At 37.2% G+C, this 23,075-nt stretch overlaps 1 protein-coding gene across 1 annotated transcript in view; it reads left to right on the top strand.

The window, feature by feature from the left end:
- The window catches only part of ACER3 (alkaline ceramidase 3), a 54,626-nt gene that overhangs the window by 2,562 nt on the left and 28,989 nt on the right, over positions 1-23,075 (top strand). The window contains exon 2 of the mRNA XM_017830159.1: positions 18,538-18,648. Coding sequence (XP_017685648.1) covers positions 18,538-18,648 — 111 coding nt within the window. The remainder of the gene's footprint in view (positions 1-18,537; positions 18,649-23,075) is intronic.

Below are 23,075 nucleotides of genomic sequence, written 5' to 3'. Positions count from 1 at the left end.
GGTACCACTCAGTTATAGCTGATGATATTTAAAAATTTTGCATTAGATGTTATAAATCAAGAAACTGGTGGAGGCCCAAAGCTTAAGGATACCGGTGTGTTCAAACCAAATATTGTTTTCCTTAAGACTGAAGAGCTAAACTGAAACGTTGTTGTGCAAATTACATCTTTGTGCCATTTAGCGATTTGCTTTCAATATGCTACTTTTAGTACACATTGCTACATTGTGTTCCGAAAGCCCACATGCAGTTCTTTGCCATTCAGTCCTTAAAGAGCTAGTCTAAGTGATGGCAGCTAATCCATTGTATGTAATCAGAGATGTGGAAGTGAGGTAAGCTGGTGTTGTAGAACTGCCTGTTTGCATTCCCTTGATGTGCCCCAAGCACAATGACCTGTATTCAGAAGTTCATTTTTTTAATAATGAAAAATGCTTTTTCTTGCCTTTCTGAGTCTGTCTCTAGCCAGTTTTCCTCCCCTGTGGAGGTGGATGACTAACTGCTCTACAGCCTTCTGTATAATATTAAACCAATTGAAATGGGAAACCAGTTGAAAAGAATAGTTTTGTGAGCTTAACCATGCTAAACCCTAAAATGACTCTTACATCCCATACTGATCAAACTACTGTATGGTGTAGTAATTCCTTTTTCAGGGGTTCCCAGGACTTTTTTTGGACTGACTACTGTGTGCTAAAGGGCAAGTAGTAGAGATGTTCTCTTTTCCTTTTTTTTTTTTTTTNTTTTTTTTTTTTTTTTAACTAATCCTTTCCAGGTCCCAGTGCTTGAATGCTGAATTACCCAAACTTTTGTACACTAAATTATGAGAAATAATAATAATAAAGGATAAACCCACCATCTTCCCACCCAAGCAAACAGAACAAGGGCAAATGTAAGTGCTGTTCTTTAACATTTAGTGCTCAATTGTTACAGTTTACTCCTTTTTTTGGACAAGGTTGATGTTTCAGTACAGTTTAGCCCACATAGCATTAAGGTTTTGGGTCTGTTTTGATGTCAATGTCTTTATGACACATGCCTTACCCTTCTTGCATTCCTGTCATCCCTGTAATAAGAGTTTTTGTTGTAGAATACAATGAATGAATATAGCTAATCTTCACAGATTTCCTCTGCTGAAAACATGTAGAGTAGTATCAATTTAAACAAATACTTTAAATTCAAAGGAGCCATCTGTGGTACAGGAGGGCTTATAATTCTCAGTCAGGAGAGTCATAGGGGTAAATTTGTTGTTGTTATCAACAGAGTGCTGTGTTTCAGTTTGGATCAAACTCGAGTGATGTTTCCAGTTATGTGAAATACTGCCTTGAGCTGTCATTGTCCATGAGTAATATGCATCATCTACAACATGACTGGTTTTGAGAGAGTATATCCTTATGCTGGCATTTACAGCAGCAAGCATCTAGACTATTGTTTTGGGCTTCTCAAGGAATTGGTGAAATAATTTCTTTCTTGGCTTTTGGTCTTGTCCCAGTATGTTCTGATACCTCCATATAAGAAAATTTTTTAAATTATTATTATTTTATTACTACCAGAGTGAAATCCATTGCCTTTTGTTTTCATTGGAGATCTGGTAAGAAAATACTTGTAACTGGACTTTCCTTATTGGACTCTTTATTTAGGAACCCTCCCCCAAATTATGAGAATCTGCCCATATTTCTAGCTATTTTTGCTGCTCTTGCTCAAATCCTTCTAATTTTTGCTTAAGACAAGAAATAAGAGATTGAGATGAGTGTTACTTATGTTGTTAGATGTGAGATATCTCATTATTTCACATCTTGGATAGTGTAAACTGGCATCCAAGCATTCTTTACATTGTGAACAGTGACACAAAAATACTGTTGTTTCTTTTTAGACATTGCTCAAAAAAGGCTGCTGCCAAAGATGCACAGATCTCTGTTTTGCATGGGAATTGTTCCTTTAGAACTTAACTTGCAAAATTTACTTGAACTTAGAATAATGTCATTAATATTGAATTTTTACTGCCACATATGGACTGTCACTTGTTCCTCTTGGGCATCCTGCTGTATTTTTCCTTTTTTGCCAGAAGCTTTGGAAAGCAGGCAGAGACTGTTAGGCTAGGTACTGCCCATGTGAGTTTAAAAAAGTAAAATAAAGCTAACTGTCTGCCTTCAAGAGCTCTAGGCCTGTCCTTTCAGTAGTAAAGTGGCAGGTGAAAGAAACATCATTATGTTTAATTGGGTGCGATCGGCTCAACTGCCTGGCTGAGACTGAATGATTTAAAGATGACATGACACAGATGAGTTCTGCACTGCAATTTAAGGCAAGACAATGTCACAAGTTCAGAGACTTTAAGATGTAAAGGGATTCGAGTGTGTAAATTTAATGACCTAAGTGGAGGAAGCCACATCTCAAGTTTCTTCTGGAAATTTATCAGGCTCCTTGAGGAAGCTCCCTCAACTGAGGGGACAATGCAGGCACAAAGGTAAAGGAAACATTAAACTAATTGATGGTGAGTGTAAAGTCAAGTAGAGTGTATGAAACAGTGCCCAGCTGTGGAATGTATTTTAGGATCAACACTGTAGCTTGCTTTTTGTGCTGTAGACAAAAAAAGTTGAAAGAAGGGTTCCTTCCTTCAAAGAATAATATAGCAGAAGTAAAATCATAAGCCAGATGGATGGTCTCTGCTTTCATGGTTTCTTATTTTTTTAATGATTTTGAGTATTTTTGAGTCAGTGGCAAATACAAATTGCATTAATTTATTTCCTTTCCCAGGTTGTAAAGATATATACTTGACTTAAGCCTGAAGATAATCTCTTTGCACTGTTTTGATGCATTTTGCCACAACTAAAGATTTATGTATTATTTTTAATTCTTCCTTTCTTTTTTCCTCTTTGACGCTTTCTAATCCATGATGCAACTCTACCTTTTATCTCTATGACAGCTTAATTTTCTGTTTTCTTGAGAGTTTCATTGAAAGACAGGGTCAAAGGCTCTTGGAAAGTTGATTTGTCCAGTCATCGGTTCTCATTTATCCATCACATTATGGATATGCTTAAAACTTGGCAGATGCTGTACTAATGGACCACATGTGTGTTTATCTACTAATACTTGTGTAGTGATTAAGTGACAATAAAATTCTTAAATGTGGTTTAGCAAAGCGTTTGATTACTCTATAATTAGTGCTTCATATTCAGCACGTGTACAGCTGGCAGTTGGACATCTGCCACTCCAAATGGTAACAGAGCAGTTACATTTTTACAGTTTAATTTTTCTTATGTGCAAATTAAGGCAGAGAGGTTTATGAACTGCATGATATCAATTTGCAGAATATATATTTGTAGTTAGAAATAGGAAGATTAATGTAATATAAATGATGGTAAGGGAACACTGCTGACTTTTAAATTACTTTAAATGAGCTTTTAGTCACAGATTAAAAACAACTTGTCATAATTGAAAGACAAAAATGTCTTTAGTAGGGAGTATGTTGTGTCTTTGTGTGTGTGCGAAACTTTTACTTTTGTTATGCACTTTCCATATTTGCTGGAGCCTTTCACAGATGGGGAAAGATGTTTTTTAAAACAATAGAAAGATTTAATCATCACTGCAAAAATATTCAAAATAACTCTGGGAAGTGTCTCAGCAGTATATGGTCGTTTTATCTTGCAACACATGCAGGTGCTCACACACTTGACTGTTTCTCTGACAAGATCCAAGAGGATCATGGAAAGGTTTGTGACTCATGAAAGGTTAAGAAAATGCAAAGCATTCTTTTAATTCAAAATATGTATCAAAAAATGACATTTATAATGGAAGAAGGGAACTAACAAGTGGTTATCAGGGAAAACCTACCTTCCTTGGATTGCTTTTTCTAGGGCTCTTTACACCTGCCTCATTAATTATGGACATTTTTTCAGTCCATTAGCAGAGAAACTGAGCTGCTGCATGAATTAAAGGTGCTTGATTATTCTGTGGTTGTGGAAGTACTTCAAAGAGGGAAGAAAGAAACTTCTAGAGAAGGTTGCAACTGGAAGAAAAAAAGAAAGAACCAGAGCAGCACTTCTTTAGTGTCAGTCTTTTACCATTAATGATCTAAATATCTCTATATAGGCAAGCTCTGGGTAGAATGTCAGTGATTTTGCTGGGTGCTGTTTAGATTTAAGGTTTCAGACACAGACCCTTTTGTGCACTTGAAAATGCAATAATAAAACACTTGGAGTTTTTGTGCTAGCTCAAAACCCTCAAGTGTCTAATGAGGATATTTTTTTTCTGTTTAAAATTGAATTTCCTTGAAGAAATATACTACATGTGCACTGTGATCAGTGACTGCAAAACTGACATTTCTAAATTATCGATGCAGTCAGCATCTGCAGGATCATTATCTCCTTTACGATCAGGTCCATCATCCTCTGGCAGAGCACATGCTTCAGTGTGTCTGGAGTTTGGGAGGCAGAAGTAATCCTTTTTGCCAATCCCAGTGGAGAGGTGCACACTTTGTGTCCCGCTAGCCCCAGTCTTACAAGGTTCCTCTTCAATTCCCTGCCTTTCCAGCAACTGGTGACTCAACCTGCCCAGCACATTGCAGAGCTTTCCTGAAGGAAATTCCAAACTTTATTTCAAAACTGAGATTAGTGTCCGGCAGCATGTCTATTTCCCAGCTGTGTCCTAGGGCTTTATTTTATTTTATTCAGTTTTGCATTATTCCTTCATTCCTTTGTTTTCCAAATCTTGTGTCCTTGGAGTGACCCTGGAATAATACATGCAGAGTGCATGTTTCTTGAAGGATCTCCTGCTGGCTTTGTGAGCAAAAGGGTATTTTCCCTTATGGCCTAAATCAGGTACCATTGTCCTGATTCTCTTCCCTAACCAAAGGAACTGGAGAAGGGGACAAGAGTGTTGGCTGATTCAGCTGGGCAAGGTTTGGAACGCTACTTTGGGACTTGACTTTTAGGTTTGAGAAGGCAAGATTTGGACTTCTTCAGGCAAAAAAGCAGACAAGCAGAATTAGGAAAAAATATGGTGTTAGGAGTGAGCTGAACATCCGCCTCTGCCTAAAGGATGAGGTGAGTGAAGCCAGGACACTGTATATAACTCATACTAGCTGAGCCTCCTCCTCCATTTCTCCTTCTCATCTGCTTTTCTGTGAATCCTGGATATATGGCACAGGACACCAGAGGATGTTTCCAACTAGTAGGATTTCAAGGTATCAACTTTATGGTCATAAAACATGACCCTAGAAGCTCTCTGATTTATATAGTTTTATTGAGCTTATTATTTGCAGTGGAAGCTCAAGATTGCACTACTCTGTAGGCTGGATTTTTAATAATTGTTAATTCCAGTTGGATAAGGATTTTCATTTGGACAAGAACTGGCATCTAGGAATCAGATGCAGTACTAGCTCAAAGAAGTCTTGTGGAGCACTGAGCATTAAAATTAGTCTGTACACTGTCAATCTTGGGACAGAGTATTTCTGTATTAGATCCATCATTTGTTCATCAGGTTTTCTGCATCTTCCCTAGTCAACACCACTGTTTGTTCAGGCAAAGACCTGCTTCCCGACTAGAAGGCATGCTAGCTATCGTGATCCCCTCTAGTGGGTATTTTAAGCTTACAGTGAGGATAACTGAAAAAGTAAAACTATTTACATGTCTTTGAGAAAGGATCTGTGGATCTGGCTTTCTTTGATATCAAATGGGTTGTCTACAACAGGGAGCTAAAATGACCAACAGAACTGATTTTTTTTTTTTTTTTTTAATCACAGAGTGGAATTCACATTTCTCCTAGGTAAAATTGGTGTATTTTTCCTCTACAAGTACATGCCCTTTCTTACACAGCAAACCTTCTTATGTTGTGTGATTCTCATTACAGACTTGATTTTTCTTGGAGGGCATTTCCAGTGCTGTTCTCCTGCCAAAGACTTTCAAGTCTGGTGCTGGCCCCAGACCACAGCAGACAAGCTGCTCTGGGGGTCATTGCACTCAGGAGGAGAGCTGCAGGGTGTATTTCTACAAATATTCCTGCATTCCTCCTACAGGGTATAGATTTAATTTTTTTTTTAGGTTTTAAATCTAACACACTTAAGAAAAAAAACCACAAATATATAAACTCAGAGTTGTTCCAGGTAATATTTTTGTTCATTAATGAAAATTGAAGCTTTTATCTTTTTTTTTTTTTTCTTCCCAAGTCTTTTTCACTTTTTCACACTTCTGGAAATGACCCAAATAAACAGAGAGAACTAACTTACACAGTGTGCTGACCAGTGTGTGAGTAAGCTGCCTGGTCAATCGGAGAAGCAAAACTTTTTGCTTTATTTTTTTCAATTTAGTACCAGAAATTTAGAAAGAAGGTTGGCAGTGCAGTTCTTTTCGTAGCACCCTGTACCTGCAGATGGGCACAGTTTAGTGCCATCTCTATAAAGCTGCACTAGCGTATTTTCAGTGGAAATTTGTGGCTTTAGAAGTAGCAGAGTGAAAACCAGAGGATCGTTGCTGGTTCGTGTCATTTGTGCCTCTTTCGAGCTGGTGAATGCAGTGTCCCTAATAAGAATCAGTTCAATTGAATTGTGTCAATGCCATGGAAAGCAGCATAGAAGTGCACTGCGGTAGTGAAATCATACAGCAGATGTTGTTTTCGTTCACTTAAACAAACTGCTATGGCTTTGTGATCTGTGATATCACAGTTGCTTTTCACTCGGAGGTTTGGTGGCTGTTAAATCTTTCAAGGCCCAAGTTTTATGTTTCTGCAAGGCTCCTCAGAATATTTTCTTCAACACAATATCTAATATCAGCACAGTACTCAAATGCTAAAACTCTTGAATCCATCACAGTTTAATTTTTTGTGTCCCCTTTTTTCTTTTTTTAATCTACTATGGGTTGTGGAGAAATATCTTAAAGCTATTTCCGTTTCTTAAACGCATTTCCTTCCAAGCTCCTCTGTTCTTTTTCCTGCTTTCTAACTCTTCCATGCTGATTTCCACTTGTTTTTTGCCTCATTATTTTTTTTCTACGTTTGTCTCAAATGTTTCCTCTGAAAGTTTTCCTCTGCCAGTCTTTGGGCCACTATTTGTGCTGAGAACTTGGTTAATTTGTATATGGTTTTCAACTATGTTGTATCATTATTGGGTAAAACTGACTTCTGCCCAAATGCTCGCCACCCACCTTATGAACTGTTACTGTATAGATACTGTATTAAGTTATCACAAAAAAGACAGTGTTTAAAACTTGAACCTTCCATATCTCTTCCTCTGTTTGTTTTGGATTGTGAGATACTTAAGGTACGGACTTTGATCTTACTGTCTTTGTGGAGAAGAAGCTTCATTTTCCCCTCCAGATAGATGGCTTTTGCCAAGGTTTGTGGGCGGATAGACAACTGCCAATTTTTTTTTCTTTTCATTTTTCAAACAAGAACAAGAAACTTGTCTTGAAATTACGATTGGACAGTGACTAAAGAGTACAGTTGGAGTTAGAAGTTATGAATTAGGAATGAAAACCTTTGGGTCTTGGGTTAGTGAATTAATTGGGTACTGTTGAAAGTTCTTGCCAGAGGTTGTTATATTAAATGGAAAAGGTTATGAAGACTTTAGAGAAAAGAAATACCGAGTAAAAGAGATAAAGTTAGGTATTTAGGAGCAAAGAAGATGACTCCGAGGCATTTCTGAGATCAGTTGCCTTTCTTTTATCACATGTTCCATGTAGCCTTGGGACTTTTCATTTAAGGCAGCCCTGGAAAAAAAAGATAGTTACAGAAGGGATTTTTTATTAATACTGCTGATAGAAGGGGGAATGTCACCAATCAGTATTTGAGTGGTTGCTGTATATCTGAATCATGCTGTGGTTGCTGACTGGTTTCATTATCCCCATATGTTTTTCTACATTTGTCACGTAGCATCTCACCTTTGATTTCCTACCATCCAAGTAGCACAAAATGCAAAAGAATGATATGAGTCATTAGCAGGAGAGGCTTTAGTTGTTCTGGACACTGAGGGGAAATCCACACTGATAGCAAGAAAAGGAGGAAAGCTAGAGGTTTTGTATTTTGAAGAAAGGCCACTCAAGTTAAAGCTACAGATACCTGGACAAGAGCACTGGCATGCATTGTTCTCTGCTGTTCACCATCCAGTAAGCATAATGGGCTCCCCTCAGGCTCAGCTCATATGTCACTGCATAGTGCCTGTAGGAGCCCCAGCAAAGCCTCTGAGCTGATATCCACAGCTTCTGTGCCTCAAATTGGCATCTCTGTAGGGAGGACTGACAGATGCTGGGCAGATGTACTTGGTAGCTCAAAGCTGCCTGCTGCCAAAAACTATGCTTTCTGCTCTGGGCAGACCTTTAGACTTAAAGGACTTGGTGCAGACACTGAACATGAAGCCAGGACACTGGCACCAGCACAGAAGAAGAAAGGTTGGAAGGAATTAAGAATGATGAAAATCAAATAGATGATCACTGTAACATCATATTGGTCACTGCTTAGTTTTAGCAGGGGCTGAAGAGTAAGTTTTGTCATCTCAGTTGTTTCCTTCCAGTCTGACATCATCAATCTGCCTTAAAATAACATATAAAATATGTTTTATTTTGTTTTCCAGAAAAGGCTATAATGGAAGAAAATCTGCCCTTCAGCAACAAGCTTATTGCATGTAATATTCTAACTTTACATCATCTCAACCTAATCTCTTTAGACTTTGATTGCATTTTCCAGCTGTAAGCACTTGCTTTTAGTGAGCTTTCTAGATTGGTATTTCAAATTATCTGCCTATGTCAACTGTTTTTACTTTAAATTTACTTTCAAAATCCTTCCAGGTATACTTGAAAGTAATTGGTCTGTTTACTATCATCTTAGATGCATGTTTATTAGGGAAATGATGCTCTCTTTTCCACGTGGCTTCCCATACTCTAGGAAAGAAATATTAAAATATTACAGGATGACATATCAGCTAGTTGTAATGCAAGTTTATTTCTTGTAATTGTGGATATCTTGAACTGAGAATAAAATGTCCTGGAAAGAAGCTGTGTACTGTCACATTTTCCCAGGCTGCTTCCTGCAGTCTCAAAAAAATGGCCACTGATAGCATTTTTGTTACATCCCTAAATATTGTTATTTTTCATGTAATGCTCCCTTCAAAATGCATAACCCAGTTATTAATACCTCAGAATGCCCTGCACTCGTGCTAGGCATAGGTGTGATAAACATAGCTAGAGCTGTATACAGTAAGATAATTGGCTTCCAAAGGGAGGAACACAGCTTTTTAACTTAGGTGTTGTAGCTATCTTTATTCTGGCCTGTCACCTCGGAATATTTTCCTTGCAATTGCTTTCATAATTACCTGTTAAATTTCACAGTTGGTCCTCCATTTTTAATCTGCCCTTTTAATGCTGTTCTGGGGAACAGCAGCTCATGCTGATCTCAGACTTCACTCATGAAAGGCTTTAAGACAGATCCCTTTGAAAAAAATTAGCAGTTATTCTTTCTCAAAAAAAACCATCAGTACAAGTTCTGGGTCTTTAGATGCTTTTTCTTCATTTGCAATAGCCTTTAAGAATTCCAGGAGGAGGCAAAGGAGGACTCGTTATGCTAAAAATGAGAACTGGTAACAAAAACATTTCTTCTGGAAAGTACTCAGCTTTCAATCTCATGTCCTTTCTACTTTGAAGCTTTATTTATGAGGTGGTGTGGTGAACTCATTCATTTTCATTGTGGCAGATAAGGAAAGTCTAGTAGCTAGAGGAACACTTTAGTGTTTGCAAGTCCTGGTTTCAGTTTTATGCAGGTTTCTTTGTGACTCGGGCACCATCATCTAGCCTGTCCTCTCCTTCCAAGGATATTGAGAGGTAGTACACAGAAAGCTGTGGTTGCTCAGACCCTTTAGTAAAGGAGACTGAATAGGTAACCAATGTGTTTTGGGTTTGAAGGGAAAGAGCAAAAACTTCTTTAGCTCAGCAATAAATGTTTCACCATCTAAATTTTAATCTGCATGATAAACACAAATATTGTGCTTCTGGGATTGCAAGGGTGTCTTCAAAGGTATCCATTTCTTATGAAGAAACAAGTAGAGTTTTAAAATGTGAATTTGTGTAGTATTAGCTTTCACTCATTTATCAGTATAATATACACGAGAAGCAAGGTCAATATTAGTAAAGTCTCCTGTTAGATTCTAATTTTCAAGTGTCTTTACTACACAGTAGCAAAGCACTTTGCAGAGAGGAGGGTAAGGGAAAGGATAGCTTAATTGTAACCTAGAGCAATTCAGAAGCAGTTTATTATAAGTGCTGTTGTAAGACGTACATACCAAAGAGGCTTGTGCATAAGAAAACACCCACACTCTACAGGTTTGAACTGAGCTTACTTGTGTGTGCTTTGTTAGTCAGCAATGTCGAGAGCTTTTTCCTTCTAATTACCCTTTGATTGTTTTGAAGAACACAAATGTAATATGAAATACTGTAATCAGAGTAAAACAATCTACAAAAATACTAGCTGAACTGGTATGATGAATGTCAAGGGAATTAATTCTGCAGCTGGAATATAAAGTGTGTAAGGCCATAATGAGAACATATCAGTTGATATAGTATGTCAGAACCACTGTGCACACTGGGAATAAAAATCAAATTGTGTTATGAATAATTTTTTTTTTCCTACAATTACCTCATTACCCCTTCCCCAACCCAATAAATCACTGAGATGGTTTACCTCTTCAGAAGGATATCAGTGTACATTTACATATCCCGGAGAAATCGAGGCCCAGCAAGGCAGAGGCAGCCTAGAAGATGTAGAAGAGCTGCCCTGCGTGCTGAATTTAGACACTAAAATCTTCCAGTTGGCCACCAGCTCTGCAGCAGCAATGCTGCCTTCAGTTTTCTTGGCCTTGTCCCAGCACTTGGACTTACTGGGAGCAGTGCTCTGCTGGGGCTGAGACTCGTGAGACTGGAACGCAGCGTGCTCACACTAGTGGTATGCATCTGTGCTAACATTGAGGAGCCTGTGTTCCTGCCTCGCTTGCTGCCTTTCTTTGCCCACAGTGCATTGTTTTCTTTGTATATCTTGCCATGGGTTGTCCATTCTGTTTGAAACTCTTCCAGGATTCATGGCTTCTTCTGGGAGATGTTTCTGCTGCCAAATAAGCTTGGTTTCTAGATGTTCTACCGGAACTTCCCTTTTCTTTGTGTCAGTGTGTTAGTGCTGATCAGAATGCTCTTCATTAGTAATGCAAATAATAATTTTTTTCAGTCCTTCCCCCATGTAAATCTGTTGGATTCCATGTTGCTTTCTTGTAGCTACTGCCTGGCTAAGATTTAGGAAGCTGTTCTTTTCCTTTGTAAATCATTCTTTTCCTTTGTAGTACTCCTAGTTGCTGTATCTGCTCCCTCCCTCCCATTTGTTCCTTACAGTTTCTCTCATAATAGGATGACAACATCTGTACAGAGCTAGATTAATGCATATTGCTTTGTAATGTACTCAGTTCATCACATCTTTCTATGCTGTTTTATGTCTTTTAGTTTTATGATTCCTATGATCTATATGAACTTGCTCTCTAGATTTCTAATAGCCTCTCTAATAATACAGTTGAATTGTTGATTATCTTTACCCATTTTTATAGTTCTTAAGGAAGCTTGCATACATGGCTTGTACAGTTCAGTAATTCCTTCAGTATTTGTTTCCTTTGGTGTTTTTCCTATTTCTTTACCAGATATGTGATGGCCAATACAATTTGCAGCTGGATTGCTGAAGTAACTTCAGTTAATTCCCTGGTAAACAAAATCAAAGCTTGCTTAGTATTTGGAAAGGAGAATTACACAAGGTGAAAAATTGATCTTGTCACTTAAAAATAAACACTCTAAACACCTCCCTGCTCACATTTTTTTATTTTTATTTTATAATTCTATTTTTTAAGCCAGCACTGGTCTTGTGCTTCAGCCTGGAGTAATGCTGTGTTGTATTTCACTGAGTAACAGGAAGTTTATATTGCTCCTTCATGGACATTAGCAAGTAGGGAGTTCAGTAATTACATATTGGCAAAATTCCTGTCAGGATGACTCGGTTTTCTCCCCTTGAGGTCCTTCTGAAATATCAAATGGAAACAGGAGTTTTCATTTCCTGACACTCCGAAGTGCAGTTATTGTAGACTTTGAAGTGGAAGATATTAAAACTGGCTGGTGGAAGTGAAAATCTAATTGCTGCACTGCCCTCCTGGTGATAAGCTGTAAACGAAAACAGTGCGAGATTGAAGTTAGGGGCTAAACCAGCCAATTCTGTGTAGTTGGTTCTTCTGAACAATCATGAAATGCTCTTATTTTCAAAAATCAGTGATACAAACCTCCTCTGGGCTCTGGGTTACTTATTATTGACTGATAATATATAGCATATACTATATGGCAACTTGTTGCTTTTTATTCACAATAATTTCTCTGACACTTCAAATGTTGTGGTAGGCAAGCTATGAAGTGCTTATATCTTAGCAAAAACTCCCATATTAGATTTGAATAAGTTTCTTATTCTTATAAGGAGATACTCTAGATTCCTCCTCTGTCTTTAGGCTGTTAGACTACCTACTCCTCCAGTTCATATCTAATTTCCAAATACCTTTTTTATCTTTCACTGTTTCACCTTATCTGGTGCTGCTGGGCCACAGGACTCACTTTTCTTTCACTGTCATTCTCTTTTTGTATTTGTCTTTGGTTTCATATCTATGGAGTTCCTTCCAAGGAAAGGAAAAGAGTTTTCTTTACAAGAGGGGATACCTAATGGTAATGGTTAAACTCTCAAATGTGTCTCAAATTGCATTGCTTTGCAATTTCTTTAAACATGGTAAACTGTCTTATAATGAGCTGAAATACCAGACATTACCAAATGACTTCGTACCAGAACTGCGTGAGGTGATTCCAGAAACAAAAGCCATGAAGTAGAATTCCTTATAACTGAAAGCAGCTAGGAGGATGAATCAATTTCTGCATGATACCTTCTGACAGGCGTTGTTTTTTTACAATATTTTTAATGTCTTCCTGCAGTGATGGAAAAGATAAAGCTACATGATCCAGGGAGTGCACTAAAATTGACTGTGCAGAGCCCAGTGATATCCAGACAATGAAATGGATGTTTTCAGCCTTAAAGTCTTGTTTGTTTGTTTGCTTGTGTTTTTTACTTAAAAGGATACTTTGACTTTATTGCAACTTAGGTATCTATTTTAGAAAGCAGCAGCTACTTCCCTTTCTCCTGTTTCAGTGAGATGCCGTTGTCCTTAAGGAGAGGCTGAAAAATCTTCCTGTAGTGAATGTTGTGTTTGTTAGTCCTGATTTTAAATGAGCTTTTTATGTGTAGTCAATGTTTTAAACTGCAAACATTTTCTTCTTTCCACTCTGAGGGTAACATTTAATTCTGTTGGTTTTGTCTTGTAGAAACCATAAGAGAATGAAAAGTATTCATTTGTTTGACAGAGAGAGAAAGAACTTTTTAAAATCTCAAAAGATCCTTGTTGTTGGTTGGTAAATCTTGCAGTCATTCTGTGCACAAACATAAAAGAAAGCATTTCTTAACACTGGGTAAATCATGTTGAACACCATGTCAAAAGCTGAAGATGATAATTTTTGCTTCTTTTTTATAATAGCACTTTTCCTCCCTCACCAAAACCAGCATCTGTATTGTAACTCCCAATATTGTTCCTGATGTTTTTACATCCTGTTTATTATTTCTTTATGACCATGTTCTGTTTCAACTTATTTACAACTTTACATATTTTTTTCCTTTTGACTCCTCATCCAAATTTATTGTAGAAGTTACTTTATAGTGTGGAATTTAAAAATTAAAACTTTATGAAAGTAAGGTGCTTCAAATTTGTGTACTTCCCAACTGTCTGTATAATGTCTGTATGACAGTAAGCTGTATATTGTGCCTGTGTTTGCCTGTAGATACTATTTCCCCTTTTAAGTTAATATTCTTTGTATTTGAAGTCAGTCTTTGTACAGATCTTTGTGCATTTATTATATATATATATACACTTTCTAGGGCCTGAAGATGACTCTGAATGTACATCCATCATAAAAAAGACTTGTCAGGTTTTGCTGCTGTATTTGTAGAACAGGGTGCAGATGTGGTTTAACACTTATACTGTTCTCCTTCCTACAGACAGAGGCTTGTTGAAATGATGTTTTGCATAAATTTGATTTTGTTCTGGTACCGTATGGCATTTGCTCAATGAATAAAACAGTACTTTGAAACAATGGTTTGCATTAAAACAGTCTCGAAGACTTCTATAAAAATTTCTGCAATCAGTCACACAGTCTGCATTTATCATGATTAGACATTAATTTAGCCCTGTACCTAGTACTGTGTATAACCTTTGTGGGCATGGTCTGTTTTAGTACTATGATAGGCCACCACATCATGCAATCTGATTGTGGAGCTTACTGAGCTTCACCCTGAAAGCAAGTTCATCATGCTGCCCATTTCTGTTGGGAACCAGTTGTAAATATTTCCACTTTAGTGGGAAGTTTTCCTCTTTATTCTAGCCCACATCTAGGATTAGTTTATATCTATTTAGTCTTTGTCAGTGTTATCCTCTCATTCAAATAGCTCCCTCTTGTCTTTGGCACTGACCCATGATGTATTTACAGAGTGCAGTTTTAATCCATCCAGCTGTTTTGTTCAGGAGCTGAGCTGAGCAATTTTTGTCCTTTCTGAAATTGTAGGCTCCCATTCATCACTCCCATATGAGTGGTGCTTCTCTGTACATGATGTACTTTCTCTCTTCTTTTATCAATAGCTAGAGAACAGTGTATTCTACTACTGACTTGCATGAAGACCACTATTTTCCCTTCCTCTACTGGAAATAAATTTAGGGAGTTTGGTGCCTACAGTGATGGCTTATGTTCACTTACCATGCAATCTAAATTCACCTTTCTGCCTCTTCAAATAGATTAATTCTACATTTGGAATAAGGATTCATATTCACATTGAAAGGTGTGTTCTTGGCCATCATATTTAATCCTATTCCTGTCATTTCAATCTGCAAGTTCATTCATTTCTTCCCCAGATAATATGATCTTCCTTTCTGTTGACAGAAAAGCTGAAAGTAAAATGCTGAGAAGCAGTCTTTGGTCACTAAAGAAAAATCAGGTCACTCTCTGGACCAGTATTCAAGGAATCCAGTACTGAAATGTAACAGCACTGTACAGAGTTGAGCCCACGTCCATCCATGCACATTCATCGCATTTTTGATATATTGTATTTCTATAGGCATAACCAATAATCTCTTCTTTAATTATTTTGCATATCTTCTACCTCTTGCCTTAGTTGCAATTTCTCCAATCTCTGGTTTTCCCGTGGAGGTCTGCTGCATTATTTTTCCCCCCTTTTTTTAGAAAGGAAATTTAGTGAAAAAGATTTTTTTTTTTGACAGTTTGGACTATTTTCCCATTTTTATCTTCCTTGTCTATTCCCTTCAATGCTTGTTTCACTCCCTTGTTTGTTAATTAACTTTATAGTTGTGGGTCTGTACTTGCGTCACCTTTTTCTTCTTTCTAGTATTCTTTGCTGATATCTGTGCATATCCCTTTTAATGAATTTATAAGCTATTCTGTGTGAGGATAATCTTGTAAAGACTAGCTAGACTTTTACGAAATATACAGTCCTAGGGACCTTGAATTTGCAAGAGACCTTGCAGTTTTTGTTCTTGAAAGAAGTAATTTTGCTAGCACCATGCCAGAAGACTGTATTGTTCCCCTGCACCTACTTTCCCTATTAAAAAAAATTGTGCAACTTTTGATAAGTATATTTGCAGATAGTCTTGCCTAATCCATGCTGCAAGTGTTCTGAATAATATGGGCCAAATAGTGCGGAGAAGGAGTGGCAGGAATTTGCAGCTAGATTAGGTCTACGGTATTTCCTTTCTCAGCAAGATGGTCCTAGATTAAATGCTCATAAATTTTTGATAATTTAACATAATTATAGCTTTACAGGAAGTGTTGAAACCTTCCCTTTCCTACAGAAGATTCTGTTTTCTGCATTCTTACGTCCATCTGCGGTTCGTTATCCTACTGCAACTCTCCTTTGCAGTCACGTGCCTTCCCAGTTGCAGATGAACACCATGATATTTCTTTTGTTTGGCATTTTCATATTTGAATTTTTGCCAGGTTTATGACAGTTTCATAACTAAGCAACCTTAAACAGCGACATTTATATAACATCTAATAGCTTGTCTTGAAAATGGGCATAGTTGAGGACTGCTTTAGAAAGCAGAAGATTCACTAATCCAGACTACTTTTCAAGGGTGAATGACATCTTTGCATGATTTATGGGAGAACATGGGAATGGTCAGCGTGCCTCACAGCGGAGTTTTAGTGAATTTCTTCTAAACCCAGTCTCCACTGAAAGTGAATCGCTACCCATTGCAACACTAAGGGAGTGTGGTAAAAGGTTAGTGATTCCCCAAAGAATTTAAACATGAAAAAGGCCTTTTAAATTGGTATAAACTTGTATGTCTTTGCAGAAGCTGTTTTGATTTCAGTTGGGCTTTTTTTTATGTGGAGGAACTTATCACAGAACTGACTAGAAGACTAAGATCTCTGGGACATCTCTGTTTAGGCTGGTATAAATTGATAAAATTCGTGGTTGTGCAGGAGATGGTGTTAAATCATTAGGGAAGTGATTTAAAGAAGATCTGATTAAAATCAGATGAGATTTTTATTTGGTTGAGAAGACTGTCTCAAAATGAGATTTTTATCTACTTGGTGAGAATTTAGAAGAGCTACCTTGTTAAAGGTAGTCAAATACTTCTGCTCCATGTGTTCTGAAATAAACTTTTTTGCCATTTGGGTCTAAATTTTCTTTAAAACTGTAAAGTATGGAATTTTTTTTTCCGGGGGGGCTGTAATACTTTAGGTTATATGAACATAGTTTGGTAGTTTTTCTTTGGAAAGAATCTTGGCAAGTAGGACTCTTGAAAAATAAGTGCTTGAATTAGGGGTGTAATTCAGACAGAACCCACTCACTCTTGTTCTTTGTTTTAGAATGTGAAATGCTTCTGATATTTTCTGCTGAATAAAAAAGACCAAAATAGGGAGTGTTTTTGGTGTCTCCATAGCCTCATACACTGTATTTTTCATTGGGATATAAGGAAATTAGAGTTTCAGTTTTATATATATTTAACTGATGATGTGTAAAAGTGTGCAGTTTTATATAAGCAACATTCTGCCTTTTTTAACAGATTTGCTCGTTTTACCAAATTGCATAGCATTTAATTCCCATAACATAACCTTTATTCTCAAAATTGTGATTTGTGGTTAAGTTAAAAAGCTGAATCTGCATCCCTTCTGCTAAGAGATGTAACATTTCTTTATGCTTTACCTAAAGTTGCAGTATTTCATTGTAATTTTCCATAGGCCAGCACAGTTTGAAAAAAACCGCATCTAAATCAGATTGCCCCCTGGTACAAGAGCTGAACTCTTTGCTTGTTCTTGCTTTCTCTGGTCTCTGCAACATGTCATCTCTTTGTGTTGCATAGCATGTATCACAGAATGACAGAATGGTTTGGGTTGGAAGGGACCATAAAAATCATCTCATTCCAAACTCCCCTGTCATAGGCAGGGACACCTTCCACAAGACCAGGCTGCTCAAAGCCCCATCCAACCTGGCCTTGAACACTTACAGGGATGGGGCATCCACAGCTTTTCTGGGCAACCTGTGCCAGTGCCTCAGCAGCCTCACAGTAAATAACTTCTTCCCAGTATCTAATCTAAACTTGCCTTCCTTCTGCTTAAGGCCATTCCCTCATCCTGTCACTACAGGCCCTTGTGAAAAGTCCCTCTACAGACTTCTTGTAGGTCCCGCTTAGGTATTGGAAGACTGGTATAAGGTCTTCCTGGAGACCTTATAGCATCCTAGAATCAACAGGAGGGATGGAGAGCAGTGGTGTGTTGCTGAAGTTCAGGCTCTCAATACTCTTTGACACTTGCCCATCATGCTGATCAGTAGCGGCTTTCGACATTTTATTATTCCTTATTGTACTGTCTTAGATTATAATCTGTGATGTAGCATCCCATCTGGCTTGTTCTGTGTGCCCAAAGTGACTAGCACACTAAGAGTAAAAACTGAACTGGTTTCATTTGGGAATGAGTCACTTGATGAGTTTCAAGAATCAGCTTTAGAAAAGAAAAAACAAACAGTCTTAAAATACCAGGCTTGAACTATTTGGGGCTTATATTTCTTCAGGGAATCAGGTTTTGATTCATAATCTGTGTTGTTAAGGTAATCCTATCTTTCTCCCTTCTGACAAGAAAGTAAGCACCATCTAAGTCAAACTGTTAGTTAAATTAGTATTTTATTACTATCCACACATGTGAAAAATGACAAAAGAGTTAAAATGTTCTTTGCCTTTGTGTAGTTAACTGTGTGTTATAAAAATTTAGCTTTGTATTATGTGCAAAAGCAGAAGACAACTTTCAAAAAGGTGTAGCTTTCTGGATGAAAACTGTTGGAATCTGTCTTTAATGAGTTAATGCAGTTTTATTTAGTTAAATGTCGTTATATTTAGTTAGAAGTGCATAGTACCCAATTCTAAATCTCTGCTTTTGGTTTCTGTCCTACAGGGAACACAGTGAGTAACCTGATTTTCATTCTACCTCCAGTCTATGGTGCGATTCAGACCTATAAAGATGGCCTTGAAAAACGGTATTTAGCTGCGTATTTGTGTCTTACAGGTATGTGTAAAACTTAATTTGCTCTGTGATTATAAAGAGAGCTCAGATGTGCAATGAACAATATATCTAAATATTAATAAACCAAGTAGTTAAATCTAAATACTGTGTGTGTGAAAAGTAAACCTCAATTTGTTATAGTTGTTAATGTGTACAGAAAATTGGTATTTGTTGGAAGGACATGAAGTTAGAATTCAGTAAATAACTAAATGAGATTGATCCGTTTCTGGCTTTAGGTTCTGCTTGGTGCATCTCTGTACTTTTATGATGATTTACAGAAGGTGTCTTGTGTGTTCTACTTAAAAGATGCTTTCACATTATATTAATATTTTTGTTACATTTGTATGGAACAGTAATACAAGAAATGACTAAGATCTTGAGGGAACTGGAAAGGTGTTCTTTCATGAGTTTGAATTTGTTTTCAATTCCTCTTTGGCATATATCACCCAACAATCTAAATGCCATAGTAACTTGCAAGTTTTGTAAGGATGGAAGAACAATGTGATGTTCATATTTAGATCTACTTAAGGGCAGTCTGTTTTCTCTGTAATAACAAAATCCAGAAAAGAACCAACTTCCTTTGAAATGTTAATCATGCAAATAGAAGTCATGCTCCTTATGAAAAAAAATGCTTGAAGATGGTTCACATTTGGCTGTTGGGTCTCAAACTAAGTTTCACAGAATTTCTGTGTTTCATGGGTATCTGTGTTTGCTATAGCTCCCAATTCTGTGGAGATCTTTCCAAGTTTTCACAGTGGTAAGGGATTGATATATGTTACTTTTAATATCTGCGTATTCTGTATTTAGGCAAACATTGTTGAAAAACACACATCCATATGCTAAATGATGTATCCTTGCTGCCAGTTAAACTGTAACATATACTAGGTGCAACTTGGTGAGTATTCAGTAACATCAGCTTTGCTGATCTATGTGGAAGGTGGGCAGCAACAATGCACAGCTCTGCATGTTGTCTGAACACTTTCCAAATAGCCATTTGTAGAGTTTTTATGGTTTTGAGTAATTAATTATTTTTGTCTCAGTATGAAACAGAATTCTTGAAGGTCAGGGTTTACTTCTAAAAAGGGAAAGAAATGGTGTGTAAGCATTTGCTTAAGTTGACTTTGGGTGTTCTTGAATCAAAGTATCCTATACTGCCATTCTTTTTAAACTAAAAAAATTGAATTAAATTAAAACTCTGTTTGAGACTGTCTTCACTGTAATTTGTGGCTATCTCTGTCAGTGACACTTTATGATGGACAAAGTGTGCCACGCTCTGACCAGAATGTCAGGCTGTCACACTAGCTAGGCATTTCTCATATCCCATTTAATTTTAAAAATGCTTAAAAAAAAAAAAAGTCATCTGTCTTTGATCATAATAAATACCACGGACTTCAGTTTTGTACTCTTTGTGATGTTGATGAAGGGGAGCTCAGCCTGCATATTCAACAGCAGTGCTGGAGGGCAGTCCTGAGTTCCAGCTGGGCCCTGCTCATCTGTGACTGGGATGGCTTTGACTCCTGTCTAAAGTGATAAATGCTTGCACAACTTGATTTTTATCTCATATGTTGGAACCTAACATTAAAGGTCACTCCCAAAAGCATTTCCCTTCTGTTTTGTCTCTGCTTCAATATTCCTAACGCTGAACTGTTTTCCAGCAGTTGAAAGATGCAAAGGAACATAGAAGACTTTATAGTTTCTCAGTGAAAAACAGGAACAGGATGATTTGGAATGACAATCCTCTTAACATTTGCTCTACTACAGAATAAAAGCAGCAAATGAAAACATAAACAGAATTTTAAATATAGTTGAAATGTGCCAGGAACACTGGCATTCTTTCTGTGCATGTGACTGAATGAGCTGCATACTGGAGATAGTGAGTGTACAGAAATTCCTTTTTGTAAGAAAGTACCAGTGAGTTCTTTCCCTCACAGGAATTTTAGTTATTAACAGATTTCATTCTACTTATTTAAGTTGTAACAAAAAAGTAGAGACTTACTCTGTGAAGGGATAGTGAATTTAATGCAAACTTCTGATTTCCTTCAGGCACCGTGCTTCATTAAAGATCATATAGCAGTGCTTCTACCTAGCTAGTAGAGTCTGAGGGTTGTTTTGTCAAAGTAGAAATCCTTTAATAATTCTTCTGTGAAGATGGAGGTGGAAGGGAGGGCTCTTCATTTAGGTTTTAAAAATTTGGAATAGTTACTGAGGTTTTACAAGACGTGAAAAGACAGCTGTCAAAGAGGATGTTAAAATTAAATCTGTTAGCATTTGAGAATGAAAGAAGTGTTGTTTCTAGACATCATTTTGATCCAAATCAGCTGCTTTTTTTAGATGCTTCCATTAGACATTTAGCTGATTGTCAGTTCCTTTGTGTTTTACCACACCGTGTTCAGTGCTTCACTTTTATACACACAATTTCTTTGGTTGACATTTATTTCCTTTTAGAACCAAATACATTTTGAATTACGGAAGCACTGTTTGTTTCACATACATGCTAAGATCTTGGCAGGACAATAAGGTGTATTCCTAAATAATTGTTCAAATAAATTTCTTGTTCATACTGGTGCCCAGACTGAGTTGCACTTTTCAGCAAGTTCTTTGAGATACAGCACACTGTTCTTAGACCTTTTTTCTGCTGCCTTTCAGCGCAAAAAGCATGTTGTCAATTAACTCAGTAGGAACTGGATTTGGGTTTTAAGTTTTAGAGAACCATTTAATCAACCTATAAATTATGAAGAATAATCTTAGTATGTTGCACGTGGAACAAATCATCAGACTGTCACTACCTCAAAGAATAAGCAGTTTGTTTTGAGTGGTTCCTTATGACACTGGGATATTGTATCAGGTTGTACCACATGTCCTCTCCTCATGCATCCTGGGAAACTGATTCTGAAATGATTCATATTCTAGAAGAGTCTCAATTTAAAAAAAACTATATATATGTATTAAGAAAAAAGAGAGTGTAACTGTTCTGGACATAGGAAGATAAGAAAAATGGAGTAATGTACTTTATTAGATACTTTACTTGAAAATTGGAAGGATTGTTCTGGTTTGTATTTCTTTGTCCTGTTTAATAGGGCCCAGTCATTCAAGCTGTGCCAAAGTGGAGGAAAAAAAAGGATACAAAAAGTTTTCTGCATTAGGCATAGCCATAGGAACTTGTAAGCAACTTACTAAACTTTATTTCCAGTGAAACTCTGTATCTATGAAAATACTTCTTTGAAGCTCTTCAGTCAAAATTAATTCCCCTATTCTTACCTAATGCCCATAGAGAAGCTCCTAGGGCTGTGTCGGTGTTAGTACATCAAATGTGGCTGGGAACATTCCTGAGTGCTGAAGCCAAGTAGCATGGAACAGCCCATGTCTGTTCATCTTAGCCTCCAAAACAAGGTGACTGCATACAAATTCCCTGCTGAGCACAGGCCCCGGACTCTTCTGGCTGCTGGGCAGTGCCTGAAAGCTGCCTGGGGAAAGTGCTAGTTGGAGTAGCCCAGATTCACAGTGCAGACTGTTCTAACAACTCACTAGTGCAGACAGTTGTGTTATCGTGTCTTTATTACTTGTAGAGCTGTAACCTTGGAGTATCCAAGGTCTCTCCTGTCTCTTATGCTGTGGAGGGAAACCTTTGCAAAACAAAATAATTAATTAAAAATAGTTTAATTGAATTCTGCTTTTTCGTTGTTTCACTCTTTGACTGTTTATAATGCAGTATGTTGTTGTTTATCTTTAATTCAGTTCTATCACTGTAAAAAAAAAAAAAGATGGAATTCACCTCCAAATTTAAACACCTAAACATATGTGTCTGCCTGTGCAGAGGGTTCTGTCTGCCACTGCAGTCAGTAAAGCCACGAGGATCATTTGACTCATTCTAAAATACCTGTTTGGCCAGCTGAATTACTGTCAATAATGCCATTTTCTTAGTGGAAGCTGTGACACCTAGTTCATGTGTAGATACCTAAATAAAGGTGTTTGCATCTGGAGCATCCTTCATTCAGGATATTTTCATACAGCACCTGTACAAAGTTTAAATTTAAACCCTTTCCAAAACCCTAAATTTAAATTTAAATTGAGTTTAAATTCAAAGCCTTTCTGAAATCCTAATAAACTGCTATTTCTGTAAAGGATTTAGGCTCACAATGAGAATTTTGAATGCTGATAGGCAGTTATATCAAACTGAATTATCACTGATTACGTCTTACTTCTGATGCTTCCTAAAACTTGGAAAAATTCCCTCTAGGGTTCAAATTCTGAAAGCTTATATGGTTTGTATATAGAGCTGGATCTTCTGTATAATGTTAGATTATTTCCAGTATAGTTACTGCCCTCAAGTTTTTTGACAGTGGAATAACTGTGTACGAAGTAGAGTTTGCAGATGCATTGCTTTTACGTCATCACTAACACAACTTTTATCAACTGGCAGTAACTGCACG

This window comes from Lepidothrix coronata, unplaced genomic scaffold (assembly GCF_001604755.1).
Source record: "Lepidothrix coronata isolate B3197 unplaced genomic scaffold, Lepidothrix_coronata-1.0 Scaffold174, whole genome shotgun sequence".
Taxonomy (NCBI): domain Eukaryota; kingdom Metazoa; phylum Chordata; class Aves; order Passeriformes; family Pipridae; genus Lepidothrix; species Lepidothrix coronata.
The sequence above is the reverse complement of the archived record's forward strand: the minus strand, read 5'-3'. Positions and strand labels throughout refer to the sequence as shown.